The sequence below is a fragment of the Podarcis bocagei genome, assembly GCF_964188305.1.
Source record: "Podarcis bocagei genome assembly, chromosome: 3".
Taxonomy (NCBI): Eukaryota; Metazoa; Chordata; class Lepidosauria; order Squamata; family Lacertidae; genus Podarcis; species Podarcis bocagei.
Window position 1 is genome coordinate 38,824,473 of NC_138127.1, and position 14,567 is coordinate 38,839,039.

Here is a 14,567-nt window from a genome sequence, read left to right on the forward strand (position 1 = left end):
AAAGTGGTGCTTCAGGTTAAGAACAGTTTCAGGTTAAGAACAGACCTCCAGAACGAATTACCGTATTTTTCGCCCCATAGGACGCAACGGCCCATAGGACGCAATTAGTTTTTTGGGGGGGGAATAAAGGGGGGGGGAATTATTATTTTTCCCCAGGTGCAGGGCTGGGGCGGGGGAAGCCCGAGCTTCCCCCGACCCCAGCCCCCAGAACAGGCTGCTATCTGCTAGCCGTGGGAGAGCCGCGCGACTTCGTGCGGCTCTCCCACTACTAGCGGAGCGCTGCGCGAAGCCCAAAGCTTGGGACATGCTGAGCTCAGCGCGCCCCAAGCTTCTGGGTGTCGGCAAGGTCTGCACTAGCCGTGGGAGAGCTGTGTCTCCCACGGCTAGTGGATAGCTTCCTGAAGCCTGGAGAGTGAGAGGGGTCGGTGTGCACCGACCCCCCCTCGCTCTCCAGGCTTCAGCGAAAGCCTGCATTCGCCCCATAGGACGCACACACATTTCCCCTTCATTTTTGGAGGGGAAAAAGTGAGTCCTATAGGGTGAAAAATACGGTAAATTCTTAACCAAAGGTACCACTGTATTCCAAATCTAGGCCCAAATCTGGCTCTCTTGCATTAGAGTTCCACTAAATCTTGGACTACCCTTGTTGCTGGCTATTCAAAGCGAGTTGTTATGTGAGGGGGAGGGGGAAGAGACCAAATTTTACAGGAGGAAACTTTTGGGTTTTGTTTGTTTGTTTTTGGCCTGGTCAGTCTCCCTAGGTTGTGGTGTCTTCTGCAGCTTACCTTATAAACAAAGTTTCTTCACCGGTGCTAAATGAGTCTGCAGGTGCTCAGCGCTAATTCCTTTCCAATCCTCATATTGAAGAGGTGGTACCAAAATGCCCTGGAACATGTTTTTCTTTGGAAGAAGCTCGATCAACTTGCAACATAAGTAAGGAACTGCTGGTACATCTCACTAAGTATCCAGGTTTGTCGAGTGGCATTTATCCATTCTGCGAAACCTTAAGATGTGGCCCCTGAAGGTGTTTTGTTTTATTGGTTATTTACTGTTTGATCTCAGTCAGCCACTCCGTGATCAGAGCCCCCCGCCTGCCAAATAAAGATGTTGAAAGTGCCTCACAGCAATGGGCTGTGAAAATGGATATTTATAGCACGTTTTACATGATATTCTCCCTTTGGAATATAAAACATAAAACTTGGCAGAATTATTCATCACGTGCATAGCACTTTGCAATGCACCAAAGTACTTTCCTATCTTTATCTCGCTCTCTCTTTTGCCCCCACAAAACAAGATATTAAAATTCTAGGGAATTTTGTTTTTGTTTTACGGATGGGAAAATGAGGCTGAGAGTTAGTAACCACCTGAAGCCACCCATTGAGATTTGAACCCCAAACTCCGAGGCTCAAGTCTAACAAGATCATACCTGTCAGCTCTACCTCTTTGTCTGGCTGATCTACAAGAAGGGAAAGATGCATCTATAAATGCAGTAGATCCAAGCTTGATCATTCTGACTCATCAACAGGAAGATCAAGGAGATTCAACAAGCGCATCTTTTAATTAGCAGGTACTCACTATATCTACAAAACAATGCTAATATAGACACATAGGTTTTGGGGATGCATGCTCAGCAACCTCTGTGTAAGATAAAACACATAATTATTCTGTCCATTTTACATCAACAATGAAGTGTTTTGCCTCCTTAAGTCCATCATCCAGTTAAATTAACACTTCAGTGGGACTGTTCTGATGTAAGCGCTTTGCAGGCAGATGTGTAGAATCCTGATCTATCAGCATCATTATCATTATTATTATTATTATTCATGAATCACTTCCTATAAAGCATCAAGAAGTGATTTCACAATGCTGTAAAAACACACATAAAACAATGGCATACACAAAACTGTTTTAAAAAATCACACATATAAAGAATCGCGCACGCATGCATATATAATACATATATAAAAAACAATTTCAAGTCCAACACAGATACGGACTGTGGTAAAAATAAAAAGAAAGTCTTCATCGGGCACCAAAAAGACAACAGAGATGTTTCCTGTCTGATTCGCAACTGGGGGAAGTTAAAAAATTCAGGTGCCACTACACCAAAGGCCCAATGATAAGATAATATTTTCAGGATGCCCTCTTCTGTGGAGTATTGTGATTAGTTGGATATATAAGAAATGGGACTCTTTTTAAGGTATCCTGGTGGTATCCCAAGCCATTGGGATTTGTTCCCCGGTACCAGGCTGGTAGGCAATTGGCAGCTACTGTAATTCAAAAGAAGTGTGATATGATGGTGATATTTTACAAGAAAATATATACTGAAAGGATGAGCATGAGGGAAGGGTGAATGATTCAGAACACGCTTTGATTCAAAAGGACTGTGAATCAATTCCTGGCATTTCCATGTAAGGCTGAGAAAGACTCCTGTCTGAAATCCTGGAGAACTACTGCCTGTCAGTGTAGACAATACTGAGCTAGATGGATCAGTGATATAACTCAATATAAAGCAGAATGCATTGCTTGTCTATGCTAGTGTAACATAGTGACCAGAGTGTTATGGGGAACCCTGTAGAGGCATCTGCCTATGCAGCAATGAAGCACATTGAGTTGTACAACCCTTTCTCCCAGCCTAACTTAACATCAGGGGCTTGTAGTGCAAGTAAATACACACCAGGCTTCTCTGAGCATCTCACAGAAAATGTATGAGACAAATATGATGAATAAAGCATGCAGAAGTAAGTTCCAAAATCAAGGGTACTTACTCCAACTTAATGTATTCAGGATCAGGGTGTAAATTTTCCAAATTGCATATACTCCCGCTAGGAATCATAAGTGCTCCCTGTGCATATAGCTTATATTTATATCTCAATTAATTAAGCACTGTGAAATCCTTTGGGGAGTAAAGGGATGGTACATGGATGCCTGGTGCTTATAGCACATTTATTGGAGATTTGTAGTGTGACTTTTAAACGAATGTTTAAATGCAACTTCCTCTTCCATTTGTCTTCTTCCTTTCAGTGTAAAGTTGTCTTTACCGGGTTTATTATATATCATATCATTTATAAATGTAGAAAATGCACGTACAGTGTGATCTTCTCAGGCATGAGCCCTGTTGAATTCAATGGGACTTATTCCCGAGTAAGCATACAGAGGAGTGCAGTCTTATTATTTCATGATATTCAGCCCAACCTAGATTTATGCAGACATAAGTTCCGTTCTGTTCAATGAGACTTGAATGCTGCTACATTAAGATTTGTTTATTTCCATTTACATGGATACTGAGAATGGTGAGGGTGAAACAGGGAACTCCATAGTAATCCAGACACTAACTCTTGCATTTAGCTTGACTTAAGGCAGGTTAAAATGTCACCACCCCTGCATGGAAGTGGACAATTGGTGTGTCACCTGCAGCTATTATACGAAAGAGTGTAAAGACACTTGCTACACTGTTTATCTAAATTGCCGGGAGCCTTAATGCTGCAGAGTCCTTAGCTGGCTTGCCCAGTGAGCCCACAGAGAAGTGGCTAGCTGAGTGCATCACTTCACTACGGGCACAAACTGGTTCAGGCCAAGTGGTTCAACCCAGAGCTGTTTGTAGCATTGGGCCAAATAGTCTGGAAGAGGCACTGAGACAAACTCATTGATCAGCCAGGAAAGAAGTGAAACTGCTAGCCAGTCTCACATGCAGCAGTGTGAATATTTAGGCCGATGCTTAATTCACACCTGCCTGTATTAGGAACATTTCCCAAATTATCTTTCAAAATGACTACCACCAGGAAACATCTGAATCCACCCATGTTGGGGAAAACAGGACGGTCTCAACATGACAGGCAGGGCTGCAAGCACAGCAGTCTCCTCATCCACTGATCTACATATACAAAGACATTCTGAACTTCTGGAAATTCTACTCTTGCAGCTTTGAATGGCACCAAGTCCCACCAGAAAGGAAAAATACTGATCCTCCTCTGGTATCTTGAAAGGAAACTATTTATCTCCAGATTTAGGCAGCTCTACCACACTTTCTCTAAGGAGAGTAAGTTTGCGTGTGATTTTTGTCCACCCTTTTCCTGTCTCACCCTGTTTTTTCTTCTTCACCTTTTCCCTTTCCTGTATCAACTTCTGGACTCCAAAGTGAATGTTTGTCACTGGGGTTGCCCAACTACTCCTATGAGAGCCAAGGCCTCCTGTGTCACCTGAAAGCCTAACAAATGCATCATGTCAGGGATATGGAACCTGGGGCCTTCCCATGCGCTGCTGAGCTCCATCATCCATTGGCCATGCTGGCTGAGGTTCCCATTCCAGGTATGTCTTCATAGACTTGAGTTCCTTTCATCCTATGCACCACACAGTCTGCCAGAGCTTATGTCACAGTAAATGTGTGAAAGGTTTTCAGGTACCACAAGACTCTTTGTCATTGTTGGTTTTGCTACAGTAGGCTAACAAGCCGAGAACCATTGCAGCATAATGGTTACAATGTAGGGGAGCCAACTTGAATAAAATTTGGGGAGGGGAAGTAAGCCCCACCCTGCATAATTGATCATAACTGAACACCCTCCTATCAGATGTCAAGGAAATAAATACCATATTTTTTGCTCTATAACTCACTTTTTCCCTCCTAAAAAGTAAGGGGAAATGTGTGTGCGTCTTATGGAGCGAATGCAGGCTGCGCAGCTATCCCAGAAGCCAGAACAGCAAGAGGGATTGCTGCTTTCGCTGCACAGCGATCCCTCTTGCTGTTCTGGCTTCTGAGATTCAGAATATTTTTCTTCTTGTTTTCCTCCTCCAAAAACTAGGTGCGTCTTGTGGTCTGGTGCGTCTTATAGAGCGAAAAATACGGTAACTATCCAACTTTTAGAAGACATCTGAAGGCAGCCCTGTTTGGGGAAGTTTTAAATGTTTGAAGTTTTATTCTGTTTTTAGTGTTCTGTTGGAAGCTGCCCTGAGTGGCTGGGGAAACCCAGCCAGATGGGCAGGATAGAAATAATAAAATTATTATGATTATCACAAGATGCAGTGCATGCACACGGTTTGAATAGCAATGCCCATGAACTGGGGGTGAGGGGGAGGCAGCCCCTTCAAATATTTCGGTGGGGGGTTGAAAGGACCTCAGCCCCTAGGAGTTGGCTCCCTTGTTACAGTGCTGGACTAGGACCTGGGAGACAAGGGTTCAAATCCCTACTTGGCCATAAAAACTCACTGTGTGCCTTTGGACTAGTCACTGCCTCCCAGCCTAACCTACTTTGGCGAAAGAAAAGGTAGGGAATAAATGCAACAAATAAATAATCAACAAACATGGCTCCCCCTTTGGAAATGGTTCCAAGAAGTTGTTCAGAGAAAGGAAATGATCCCCCCCCTCCCCGCTCTCAGAGCTCCTTTGCTCTCTTGGGGTTTCTTCCAGCTGGTTCCTTTGCGAGTCTCCTCCCAACTCCAGCAGCCCATCTTCCTCTCCACCCAACCCCCGCCCCTCTTGAGGGTCCATCTGCTTGGTGCTGCCGCGCCTCGCCCTCGCTTGCTCGCTCGCTCCCTCCCTCTCACGCGAGCCCCTCCCCTCCCTTTCGAATCTTCCCCGGCCGTCGCCTAGGCAACCAGCCGATACCGTGTAAATAGGCACCCTGCAAAAGCAATGCAGCCGGGGTAACAAAGGAGCAATAAAGGAGCCGAGCCTTCTCAAATGAGGCTGGCCGAGAGAAAAGAAAGGAGTCCCCAGACTAGCTCAGTTTGCCCTCCCTTTGATGCAGATGCTGGCAAGAGATGCCTGTGGCCGTCGCCGCCGCTGCCTCCTTCCTATTCCTCCTAAGACAGGATTCTCAGCAGCGATTTAAACCGACAGCTCCCAAATAATGGAGATGGAAGGGAATATGGTGGTGTTCCAGTGACGAAAAATCAACAGGCTCCAAAACTGCACCTGGATGCTAATGGATTTATCCAGATGACGTTTCGGTTGGGGACTGCCACATGTGCACACACACACGCACACTGTTGGTTTGCATCAACTAGTGCTGCCGGCTGCCTGCCCGATTTCCCTAAAGGGCGATAAGCCCTGTTTGTTGGCACGATGCACATCTACAAAAAAAAGGGGGGCTCTAGGGGAATATAACTTGGAGAGTGAATAATGCATCGAGCTGAAGCAGCGTGTCTAAAACCGTCGCCGTCGCCGTCGTCGTCCCCCATCCCCTTTCCAAAAGAGCGAGAAATAATGATTAAAACAAAGAAATCGCGGTTGGCACTAATGGATTTCCACCACGCGATCCATTTTCCCCGTCCTCCGGGCTGGAGAAAGGAATTGCATTTGAAGGAATACCGCGGGGGAGGCGAGGGAATAAGGAAGGAAGCGGGGAGGGCGGGGGGAAAGAGAGGAGGAAAGCTTGATGTAAAAACCAAATGCCTCGTGGTGTATTTTGCCCACAAGAAACTAAATATTCTTTGACTGAGTGCCATCTTGCTAAAAATACTAGAGTGTTGGCAAGGGAAGGGGGGGTATTACTGAACGGCAGTGAGTGCACAAATCTGGAGCCATCACACAATGAAGTCCGTAGGGAGGGAGAAGGGTGGGCTGTGGAGCTGCTGCTTTGCAAACCCCCTTTTAAAAACCATCAACCCCCCCCCAACCTCAACCCACCGGCATTTTGGTATCCTGAGTGATGTGATTGCTTTCGAAGCAGCGAGAGGAGAGATCGCTCGGCGTTTGCTATCACTCCACTGTAGCCATTTAAACTGAACGGGCGGAAAGGGGGGGGGGGAGAAAGCCCACCGTGAAGCTATGCTAGGGTTGTACTCTAAACAATGCAAAGCTAGGTGTGCCCAAAGCTCACGGATTTCGATGGGTGGGGGAAGGGAAGGAGGCGAAGTATAGGATCGGGCTGCGCGGTGCTTAAGGTGGGAAGCCCCCTCCCCTGCCTCTGTCGAAATCCAGACCATTCGCGTTTGCACACAAGCCATCATGGCTCCGACGTGCACCACATGGAAACGAATCAAGACTCCCGTTCCATTTGGCTAGGAGCGTTTTCCAAGTACACGTGGACGCTTCTCTCGCTCTTTTTGGAAAACACACAAGCAGCTCTTCTTGATGGCATTGGCTTCATTTCATCATCATCATTTTTTTAAAGGGGCTTTGCAGTCTCAGCAGCTTTTTTTAAAAAAAAAATAGATACAAATCAAAGTTAATCAGGCAGCGAGATTTAATTAGACCCGTAGACTCCTCGCAAAATATTTTATTTCAAACCAATATTGATGGGGGGAAGGGCACTCTCCCTTTCCTTAGCCATGGCAGCAGCGGCGACGGCAGCTGGTGGAAGCATTTTTCACATCTGGCCTACAGACCTAATAACGTTCAACTCGTGATCTCGTTTGGCGAAACTTGATCTACGTGGTTTAAATACCTTCCAAATTGGGACGATTGAACAATTGCAACCAATTAAAGGGGGGGGCGAAACCTCGAGCCTCCATATCTGTTGAGTCCTCCACCCCCACCCACCTCTTCGAGCTGAAAAGGGGGAGGAGGAAGAGGCATGGAAAGGGGGGGAGGCAGCGGGGGCGAGAAGATGAAATCACAAACACACACACAAGTCAAACCATTGTCTCTAACTTAACACGGGGCTTGGGGGGGGGAGGAGAAGGAAGACACGGAGAGACAGACACCCAACAGAGGCTCCCACCACTGCAAGAAGAGGGATACCTTCTCCCCTCTTCCTCACCCCCCCCCCGCTTTTTATGAGGAGTGTTCGTCCGCCAGCGAAAGGAAAGGGAAATAAACTCTGTCTCCCACCGTGCAGCGTTCGATTCCCCCCCCCCGCACCTACCCCGCTTTTTAAAGAGAAATCGGGGTGCACGCTCTAATCTCATTAATTTATTTATATTCTTCGGAGTATTAATTATCAGTCCAAGGCCGATTTCAAATTATTTGCAATCGCAGCTCCATTGTTCGCTCCAATTGGAGGCCCCGCCCCCTCTTTTGTCTGGCGGCGCCGTGATTGGTCGGCGGCGGGCGGGGGCTGCCGTCAGCGCTCGGGAAGCCCATTCATCTGTGCACTTGGGCGTTGGACTCCGCATCTTATTAGCGACCAGGGAGATTTCTCCATTTTCCCCTTGTCTACAGTACGGCTACAAATCTGGGATTTTTTATTACTTCTTTTTTTGTACTAACCTTGGGCTTCTAATATTTTTGCTCGACTTTTTTCCTCCTTCCTTTTCCCCCCCTTTTGCTTCTGCGCTGCTGCTTTTTTGACCTCTCCAGCTTTTAAATTTTTTTTAATAAAAAAAAAATCCGGGAGTGTACATATTTTAAAATAATCGGTTGTCTTCTCTATTTTTTTCCCACCCCCACCCCCATCACCTCCTCCTCCTCCTCCTCCTCCCCCTCTGGTGTGTGTTTGTGTTGCTGCTCTTCAGGCTGCTGGTCTCCCAGCATTTATACGAACCCACCGCTCTTTGTTTCCCCCCTTCTTTTGGATCTGTTGAGTTTCTTTGTTGAATAAAACCAGCATGGGTGCTCAGTTCTCCAAGAACGCTGCAAAAGGCGAAGCCGCCGCCGAGAAGCCCGGGGAAGCGGTGCCTGCGTCGCCTTCGAAGGCGAATGGACAGGTAAGCGGGGTGCAATGGGGAGAAGCGAAGAATGGTGATAATGGAATAATGTCTCTCTCGCTTTGAAGAAAATAAATGGTGTGCACGGTGTTTCGTTCGGCTCCCACTTTCTTGCTTGGTGGGGATGCATGGCTTTAAAAAATAATAATCTTGACTACAGCCCTTTAAAAGAATGGTAATGAAAAGGAGTGGCTTTTCGCACTGCTGTGGACCCAGTGTTTTAGGCGTAGTAGTGTGGTGGAGGCAGAAATTTGCTAGATGCTTGTGTACAGTGAGATGTGTTTTCCCTTTGGCGTGGTGCACAGTTTGCTTCTTATAGACTGGCGGCATCTTTGAAGACCTTTTTGGTGTATTCGTGCTCTTGGTTGGAAGTGATCGTGTGCTCCTCTCTCTATGGCTTCCTATTCTGTAGCAGCCCCTATTCTGTTCTTTCTCTCTCCCCCCCCCCAATTTCTCCTCTTTGGCGCGTGAGGAGAGTGTAGTGGAGCTTGGTAGTGATAAGGCAATGGCAAGCGACAGCGGTGCTTGGTGGGTGGGGGGCGCTGGAGAGTTGTCCGTGTGTATTGGGGAAGGGGCTAAGAGACCGTCTTCTCCATCTTGCTTGCTGGATCCTTCTTCGCTCTGTCGGTTGCCTGCATACAAGCTTGCGGCACACGCTGAATGTGGTTGATCGTAGACGGCACTACGAGATTCCCCCCCCCCCGTGTGCATATTATTGTTGTAGCCAAGGCTACTCTCCCGGCATTGGTGGGAGATTAGGGCGAGATTTTCGGAGAGGCGCTGCTGTGCGCGCGCTTTGGAGAGCTGTTGCTAAGGGATGCGCGAGCGTGCCGACGGCACCGGGCTGAACGTGGGGCAGCCCGGGCGGCTTGCGCGCCTGCAACCGCGTGCATGTGCATGTTGCATGTGGCGGCGCTTCGCTCTCGGCCGTGCGCGCCACGCTGTGGAGGGCGCCGGGCTGCACCACGCCTCTTAGCGGCAGCTGCTGTCTCGTCGCCTCGCCACTCCACGGAGGAGCTGGAGGCGCGCTTTGCATAGAAATAAAAAGGCAACCGATGCGCTGGGGAGCGGAGGCGCCGCTCCTTCCACTACGGTGGGCGGGAGGTGGGGATTTGTCTCTCCGTTTGGCACCAGGGAGGAGGAGGAGGAGGTGGTAGAAGGAAGGGGCTGGGAGAAGCTGCGGACGGAGCTTTTGTTCGCCCAGCAGAGGCGATCCTGGCCAAGGCGACGCTTCCTCCTGCTTCGCCAGCGCTTCTCTCCGAAGTCTCCTCCCTCGGCGCTTCGCTCCTCCTTCGGGTGGATTTGGCAAAATGGAGCCGCAGTGCCCTCTGCCGGCGGAGACTCCTCGCTGCCTTGGCCTCGTTCGATTCTCGCAGGGTGTGTTGAGAAAAGGTGGTGGAGATGATGGGTGATGCTCGCGCGCGCGGGGGGGGGAGTGTTAAATAAATCGCAGAAGGGAAGAAGAAGCGTGGACGGCGGCCACGCGGCGTGTTTCCAAACGACGCTGACTTGACGCCGCGCCCAAATAGCTGGGTGGGGGGAGCCCTGAAGGGACGAGCCGGAGTGAAAAGGGCGCGGGGAGGAGGGGCTTGCGTCTGAATGGCGTCGCCTCCCCTCTCCAGAGCCCGGCCATTGCGTCACGCGCGCTCCTCGGGAAAAGCAGCGGGAAAGTCACTGGCAACGTGCTGCCGTGGCTGGCCCAGGGAGTTCTGTCACACAAACTGATTTGTGCAATGCTAGCTTCCTTTGACTAGATTCATATCCCTTTGACTGAAAGTGCCTCAATGGCACAAACAGGGTGTGTATAGTCCTGTGTCCACCTGCGCTTGACGTGAGAGAGATCTTCCTCTCGCTCCCCCTTCTCCTCGAATAACGCTGAGTTCATCTCTTCCAGGAGAACGGCCACGTGAAGGTGAATGGCGACGCCTCGCCAGCTGCCGCCGAGGCGGGCAAGGAGGAGGTCCAGGCGAACGGCAGCGCTCCGGCCGAGGAGTCTGTGAAGGAGGAGCAGAGCCCTTCGGAGGCTGCCTCGGAGAAGGAGGCGGCCGAGGCTGAGAGCACGGAGCCGGCCTCTCCCGTCGAAGGGGAGTCCTCCTCCAAGGCCGAGGAGGCAGCCACCCCTTCGTCCAGCAACGAGACCCCTAAAAAAAAAAAGAAGCGCTTTTCCTTCAAAAAGTCCTTTAAGCTAAGCGGCTTCTCCTTTAAAAAGAACAAAAAGGAGTCTGGGGAAGGAGCCGAGAACGAAGGGGCGGGCGCTGCGGGAGAAGGGGGCAAAGAGGAAGGGGCGGCCGCCACCCCAGAGCCCACCAGCAACGAGGAGGAGAGCAAAGCGGCCGCCCAGGAGGCGTCTCCTTCCGCTGCCACCGCCGCCACCGGCAGCACAGAGGAGGCCAAAGAGGAGGCCGGGGGCTCTCAGGAGGCCAAATCGGAAGAGACTGCGCCCGAGAAGCCTGCTGGAGAGGAGGCCAAGCCTGCCGAAGAGCAGAAGCCCGAGGAGAAGCAGGAAGAGGCGCCAGCTGCCCCCAGCGCTGCCCCCGAAGCCAGCTCAACTGAGCAAGAGGCGCCCAAAGCAGAGGAGCCGGCGGCAGCGGCGGCAGCTCCTACACAGGAAGCCCCGTCCGAGTCTAGTCCAGAAGCTCCACCAGCTGAGTCGGCAGAGTAAAAAAAGAGAGCGAGAGAGAGAGGAAAATTTGGCAATTTTGAGATGATTGAACTTTTCTTCCCCCCCGTTTGTTTGTTTGGAGTGGTGCCAGGTACTGGTTCTGGAGAACTTGTCTACAACCAGGGATTGATTTAAAAGATGTCTTTCTCTTTTTTGTCTCTACCCACAGATCCCATCTCAGATCATTCTGTTACCACCATTCCAACCGGTAGAGGAGAGACTAAACGCCTCCCTCTGCCTCGTTCCTCCTCCTCCTCCTCTTTTTTTTTTTTTTTGCATCAGTATTAATGTTTTTGCATACTTTGCATCTTTTACTCAAAATGTAAACTTTTTTTTTCTCTGTCAATCTATGGACATGCCCATATATGAAGGAAATGGATGGGTCAATAAAGGGATAGCAAATGAAGTGATAAGGGGTCACAGTGGGGAATTAGTGGTGCAGATAATTTGCCAAGAAAATGTGCCACAAGAAATAAGGGGTTAGTCTTTTTTAAAAAAGAAAGTTATTACAATGTATTTTGTGAGGCAGATGTTCTATAAGGTTTACAACACTACAAGTCTTGACTAAGAAGGAAGAAGAAAAATTCCAATACTCAGATTTTAAAAAAAGATCATAGTCTTAGGAAATTCATTTAAACCATAGGAACTTTCACTTATCTCATGTTAGCTGTACCAGTCAGTGATTAAGTAGAAATACAAGTTGTATAGGCTTTATTGTTTATTGCTGGTTTATGACCTTAATAAAGTGTAATTATGTATTACCAGCAGGGTGTTTTTAACTGTGACTATTGTATAAAAACAAATCTTGATATCCAGAAGCACATTAAGTTTGCAACTTTTTCCACCCTGCCCATTTTATTTTTATTTTTTTGTAAAATTGCAGTAATCTTGGACCTTAAAAGAAAAAAGAAAAAAAACCACACACAATTTTAAACTCAACCAAGCTGTGATAAGTGGAATGGTTACTGTTTATACTGTGGTATGTTTTTGATGACAGCAGACGATGCTTTCTTTTTCCAGTTGTCTTTCAGAATAAAGAATAAAAACCAGTTTCAGATGCAATGGTTTTTGTGTAGCATCTTGTCTATCATGTTTTTGTAAATACTGGAGAAGCTTTGACCAATTTGACTTAGAGATGGAATGTAACTTTGCTTACAAAATTGCTATTAAATTCCTGCTTAAGGTGTTCTAATTTTCTGTGAGCACACTAAAAGCGAAAAATAAATGTGAATAAAATGTAGAATTGGCTGTGTTTCTTTTTCTGGATACTCTTGATAGCTTAGTAGATAGCCTGTATTGTCTAAATTTGTATAAAAGAAGGCACTTGTTTGCCACTTAACATTATTCTTTATTTCTAAATTACGGATTGTGTGGTCTTCTGGCCCTACTTAAAAGCTGTATCTGTAGAGGGAAGAGCATTCAGGCCTTCTAAATAGAGATGTGCATTGGCTTTTGAATGAATAACCTGTGCTACTTTGGACATATGATTGGCTAATATGTCAGATCTGGGGGGGAGGGGGGGACAAGATAAGTGTGTTCACAACAAGCTTGCACAAGTTGACTTTAGCTAGAATGGATATGTGTGTAGTCAGAGCCTTGAGGACCACTTTATGGTACATTAGATTATTATCTCTTAGCTTGAGTTGACTTGACACTTTGGCTGTGGTTGTTTGGGATATCTTGGGCTTAGCCTGAGTTTTCAAACAGGGATGCCTGAATTCAGGTGTAAGACAGCAAAGGTCCAATCTTACATGCGACTTCTTAACCATTTCAGCATCTACTTCAGTGCCTAACTTTAAGCTTGCCAGCCTTGGAAGTTTGGCCTAAAGTAAAAAAGAAAAGAAAAAAAGTTTTTGTTCTACCAAATTGTTGAGCAATACTTTTTGTATGTTACTCCCAGCTTAATAGGTGAGCTAGCAAACAAACAAACAAAAAAGATTGCTATATTTGTCTACAAAAGGGTCACTTGGTGCTTGCCTTTTAACTGTTTAGACTTTTGGGCTAATTTCCACCAAAATTGCTCAGGGCAAAATATGCCTTAATAAAACAGTAGGCTTTTGTAAAAAAACAAAAAAACCCACAAAAAACAAATACAGAGTAGTAATGGTGTTGGAGGGTGGAAATTGATTCAAGGAAGTGTTGCTCCTAGGTTTATAGGTGAAATTTAGTGTTACACTTAACTTGCTTCCATCTATGTTTTCAGCAGTAACTTGCTTTGGAAGCAATTACACTCACTTTATATGAGAGTGGCACATTAGCACCTTGTTCCCTAAAGAACAAAGCCTGAGCTGAATGAAGTTCAATGGATTCCATACTGAATACATACTCTTATTCAGCTGTCCACATCTTTTTTATTTTTTATTTTTGGCTTGTATATATACTCTGGTCACCCTGGTATTATTTCTCTGTAGTGTTAGAAATGTATTGACTATTATGCTTTAAATGGCCATGGGATGAAATAAATGGATGTAAAATGAGATCTTCCATACCGGTGTCGTTCTTGGACTGCATCTGTTGGGAACACAACATTCATACCTCTTGATAAAATGTTGACAACAGCATGGCTGCGCTCCTCTCTTCTGTTGCTCTTGGTGCGTCATAAATGTGTGTTCTTAAGTCAGTAAAATAAAGCTGGGCTTGATTTTTTTTATTTTTTACATATTCTGCACTTAATTGGAATTCTCTCCATCTCCAAAAACTAGCTAGGACACAGTTTTATATATATCAAGTCCCACTGCTTTCAATAGAACAGAGCCATCTGGAATGCTGCAAACTGGGAAACGCATGTATTGTAAGGTACACTTATCTCAGAACTTTGTGGGGCAGCAGTTCTCTGTAGAGCAATACCTTTGATTTGCCTCTGTATCAGGTCTTCCCAAACCTGGTATTCACAAGATGCTTTGGACTAACAGGTGTTCTAAACCAAAGAATATGGAGGGTACCAGGTTGGGAAGATTGCTCTGTGCGATATATAGAATGGCTGGAATTCACACTCTCTGAAATGTGCAGATTACATGTCTTGGTTTCTTAATTATGTTAAACTAATTATTTCCATCCATCCCCCAAAGATGTCCACTATTGCATCACTCAAGATTCTTGGTCACTTGTAGAATTAACTGCATAGTTAACAAATTTCTGCTTCTCCTCCCTGAACATGTCTGGCTTCTACAAGCAGTAGCGTGAGTGAAAAGTGCTTTGTTGACACCAGTACAGTTGGTTAGCCAATTGGAAGCAAAATGCTAGGTTAGACAGCCATGCAGCCTTCTATAGTAGTCTGCTAGATTCCAGTCTACACTGAAGTTGGATAATTTATCTTAAT

The 14,567-nt window shown here is 46.7% G+C and overlaps 1 protein-coding gene across 2 annotated transcripts; it reads left to right on the top strand.

Annotated features, from left to right (window-relative positions):
- Positions 1-7,861: 7,861 nt before the first annotated feature.
- Positions 7,862-13,725, top strand: MARCKS (myristoylated alanine rich protein kinase C substrate). Of its 2 annotated transcripts, XM_081188928.1 has the most exons (3): positions 7,862-8,100; positions 8,395-8,586; positions 10,481-13,725. In XM_081188928.1, the coding sequence occupies exons 2-3, from the start codon at positions 8,488-8,490 to the stop codon at positions 11,246-11,248; spliced, it is 867 nt and encodes a 288-aa protein (XP_081045054.1). In that variant the 5' UTR covers positions 7,862-8,100; positions 8,395-8,487; the 3' UTR covers positions 11,249-13,725. The 2 variants fall into 2 exon arrangements, with proteins under 2 accessions (XP_081045054.1, XP_081045053.1); XM_081188927.1 differs by having other exon boundaries at positions 7,863-8,586.
- Positions 13,726-14,567: the final 842 nt, after the last annotated feature.